Here is a 3,721-nt window from a genome sequence, read left to right as displayed (position 1 = left end):
TGAGAAATTAAGTATCCGGTGAAATCAATTACACTTAAAATTTCACAAAAAACACGTTTGAAGGTTTTTATTTTTTTCTCAAAAGAAAATGGTACGATAGAAACATGATAAACATGTGAAAAAATGAAGTTAAAATTCATTTTCATTTGGGAGGTAAGAAAGAAAGTTACGCATGAATATCAACATGTAAATTCGTTAGTGGCATACGCTTCTATCGTTTAAAAGGATGGCGATTTTGCAACGTACTGTTTGACTGGGAAACATGCACCTTTTTTGTTTTTTGCGAGGATAGATAAAGAGTTAGTTAACGATGATTGAGCATGTAATACTAGTTAGTCACACTAACTTCAAGCATGCATGCATGTTAATGGCAGGCAGATACACTACACACTCTGTAATCACATACTAGTCTGAACCTAATACTTACACTCCAAGCGGTGCATCCCTCCTGAAACTATTTGCATTTGGGTGCTGATGAAAAGGAACTTAGAACATGTATAAAGACATGGCATCAAACAATTTGCCATGCCTCGTAGGAGTATATTAATGCCGATGAGTGGCATAACTATATGTAGCTAAAGTCCGAAAGAAATAATAAGTCACCTTTCTCGGGCTTATAAACCACTGGAAATAAGCCATTACGTTAGCTAACTACCAAAGAAAATATGCGAAAGTGAAATATGGTTTGCCACACCGTCACGGGTAAATTGTGACCTCGCCTAGCTAATGCATGAGCCACAAAATTTGCCTACCTTGGGAAAAAGTCGTGATCATTTAGGTGCTAATCTAATGCTTAATTTTGATATAATGGTATTCACAAATAACTATGGTTTAACAAGAAAAAAAAACCATCTAAAACAGCCCACTAGAGCGTATAAAAATTGTAGGATGGCTGGAATTGTTGTTGCATATTGATCTGACCCTAATATGGGGTATATGTAGGAGTACAACATGGGAAGAGGATTGGTGTACAAGGCAAGTCATTGTTAGTTTTAACCAAATCTATCTCTATCTCTCCTAATTCCTAACTAACACGTTTATACTTCTAACAGAGCGAAGATGTCATGCGGTTGAGATGACAGCCCACTCGGAATAGTCATCCATCAGCTCCTTCTGTCCTGGTCCTGTACTTTGCCACAGAGGAGTTATATATCAAAGGCGCGCTTCTTGCGACAAGTTCTAAGCTACGTACCATACCTCTGTGACTTGCCAGAGTTGGGGCACTAAGAGTCATCTCCATCGAACAAAGATTGATGTGCTCTCGGACCACACTCCCTCTCCATGAAAGCAAAATATAGTCTCAACAAGAAAGAAGATATTATAACAAAAGATCATTCAATCTTCCTTATTCAGTACAATATTCCATGCATGACATGTTTGACAGGGACACCAACGGGAGATAATACACAACTATACTAGCACATGTATTTAGAAAACATAACTTAATAAATATTCTCCGATCTAAACCATTCAGGTGACAGATTAGTTCACTTCTTGATAGACAAAGCCATCTGAGCCCGCTTCATCTTGGCAAACTCAACCAACTTGCTGACATCTGGCAGGGCCACCTTGGCGGCGTCCAGCGCGGTGAAACGCTCCACCCACGCCAGCAGAAGTGGGGTGCTGGCGATGTCAAAGGGTTTGCTACCACATAACTCTTCAGTTCCCTGCAAAAATCCCAAGAGACCGCCCAGTGCAATGTCCACGTATCCAACGCTATCACCGCCAAAGAAGGGCTTCCCCTTGGAGCATTCCTTGAGAGCCCCCTCCAGCGTGTGCACCGCCGCCAACATCTGCTTTATCCCCTCGGTCTTCTCCTCCTCTCCGTCGGCCGTGAACGCCACTTTCCACGGTATGACTAGCTGCATGCACCAAATAGCAACATTAATCAGCTCACCACATACATAATTGTGAAATCAACAACACAAAACACTATAAGAGTAAACCTTCTGGTCAATGTAGTCTACCCAGAACCGAGCAATGGCACGCTCGTATGGGTCAAGGGGCAGGAAGGAGGGGCCTATGGTACCATAGGCATCGTCGATGTACTCTAGGATGACGACGGACTCACAGATTGGCTTGCCGTTGTGGATGAGTACTGGCACCTTCTTGTGCACCGGGTTGGAGGCGAGGAGCAGGTCGCTCTTGTTGTCGAGGTCCTGCTCCACGTACTCGTAGCTCAAGCCCTTGAGGTGGAGCGCGAATTTCACCCTGGAAACCCAGGGGCTCGCCCATGTACCCAGCAGCTTCAGCTCGTCTTCACCGGTCATTTCTCCCTTGCGTGATACCTATGGATATGACTTGAACTTCAGTGTTAACTACTGTGTTTGCTTGCTTGCTTGGCTGAGCGTGGAGTGATATATATAGGGTATGGGAGGCAATAACAATGCATCATCCATGAGGCATGTGCTAACGTCAAGGACACTTATTTTGAACAATCACTTAGTGTCCGGACATTGAATAGACTTGTTGTTTACTCTATTTTTAACACATGTACCATGATCACTTATTTTATCTCCATGTTTTGAAACACCACAGCAACGATTTCAGTGCTTAGCAACATTAGTCAAGGTCGTTTTCTTGCCGATTAGTTAACTTTCATGTCAAGTTTCTGAAGACATTAGTCAATGTCTTGGAGAAGAAAGCTAGGAAATAAACAGACTAGCAGAGTCGTGGACATCCCCACTCCCCAGCCGGTCAGTCATCGTTAATTACTTTAAGATTGATATCAGATAAGGACATGAGCTATATAATACTACTAGCTAGTCGCACTAACTTTAAGCATGTATCCATAACAATGGCAGGCACAGACTAGTCTGAACAGGTCGAATGCCTAATACTTATGCTCCAATTAGTGCATCCTTCCCAGTAGCAGGGGATTTACACAAATATAAGTATAACTTCTCCATCTCCGATAATAAAAACAAGGAGAGAATTAGTGCAGATGATAAATAAATCACTCAGTAGCAGGGGAATCAAGCACCTAATTAAATTAGTTGGCCCTATCATGCAAACAGGTAGTTTGCATAAGTTGCATAACATCTTCCCAAGTTGCTCATACAAGTTCCTCTGCTCCTCGCGCGTCAGGTTTCTAAAGATCTGTATGTTTTGCAAAACAAATAGTACGCCGTGGATGCATGAGAACCATGATGAACAGGATAATGATAAAGATCAAATAAAAATCAACAAGGTGCTACAGATACGTACCTGATCCAAGATTACGTCAACAGAGAACATGTGGGGCGACATGAACGATTGGTGGTATATGTATGCAAAAACTGTCATAACCATATGGGGAAAATGCGCAAGAACAGTTGTTATTTTCAGCTAAACTGCACAGCCTAGGAATATATCGGATCATGAAGAAGTTCATTCAAATTTGCACATTCAGCTAATTTAGAAACAGCAGCAAGATGGCCACATGCATCGTTCTGATGCAGAGGCCGGGGGATAACCTCCTTTTTGAAACAAAAAGAAACAGCAGCAGAATTTAGGCCACAACAGACGAAGCTCGAGTTCTCTACCGACGTATACGAACTATACATGGCCAACCTCCTGATAACAGGGTCCAGCCGTGTTTCTGCCTGAAGATCTCCTTCGCTTTTTACCATCACGCTATCCCCCTGTCACAGAGCACCTTTCTGAATTTATGCCCAAGTGTTCAGAAATTGGCAGAGAATGAAAATCGCGTCAGTAGTAGGATCACTAGGTCTAATACCTT

General features: G+C 42.4%; 1 protein-coding gene across 1 annotated transcript; it reads right to left on the bottom strand.

Annotated features, from left to right (window-relative positions):
* Positions 1 to 1,295: 1,295 nt before the first annotated feature.
* On the bottom strand, positions 1,296 to 2,327 carry LOC125536564 (probable glutathione S-transferase GSTU6). Its single transcript, XM_048699839.1, has 2 exons — positions 1,947 to 2,327; positions 1,296 to 1,862 (listed from the first exon to the last, which is right to left on the bottom strand). The coding sequence occupies exons 1-2, from the start codon at positions 2,268 to 2,270 to the stop codon at positions 1,488 to 1,490; spliced, it is 699 nt and encodes a 232-aa protein (XP_048555796.1). The 5' UTR covers positions 2,271 to 2,327; the 3' UTR covers positions 1,296 to 1,487.
* Positions 2,328 to 3,721: the final 1,394 nt, after the last annotated feature.

Source organism: Triticum urartu, chromosome 1 (assembly GCF_003073215.2).
Source record: "Triticum urartu cultivar G1812 chromosome 1, Tu2.1, whole genome shotgun sequence".
Lineage (NCBI taxonomy): Eukaryota > Viridiplantae > Streptophyta > Magnoliopsida > Poales > Poaceae > Triticum > Triticum urartu.
The sequence above is the reverse complement of the archived record's forward strand: the minus strand, read 5'-3'. Positions and strand labels throughout refer to the sequence as shown.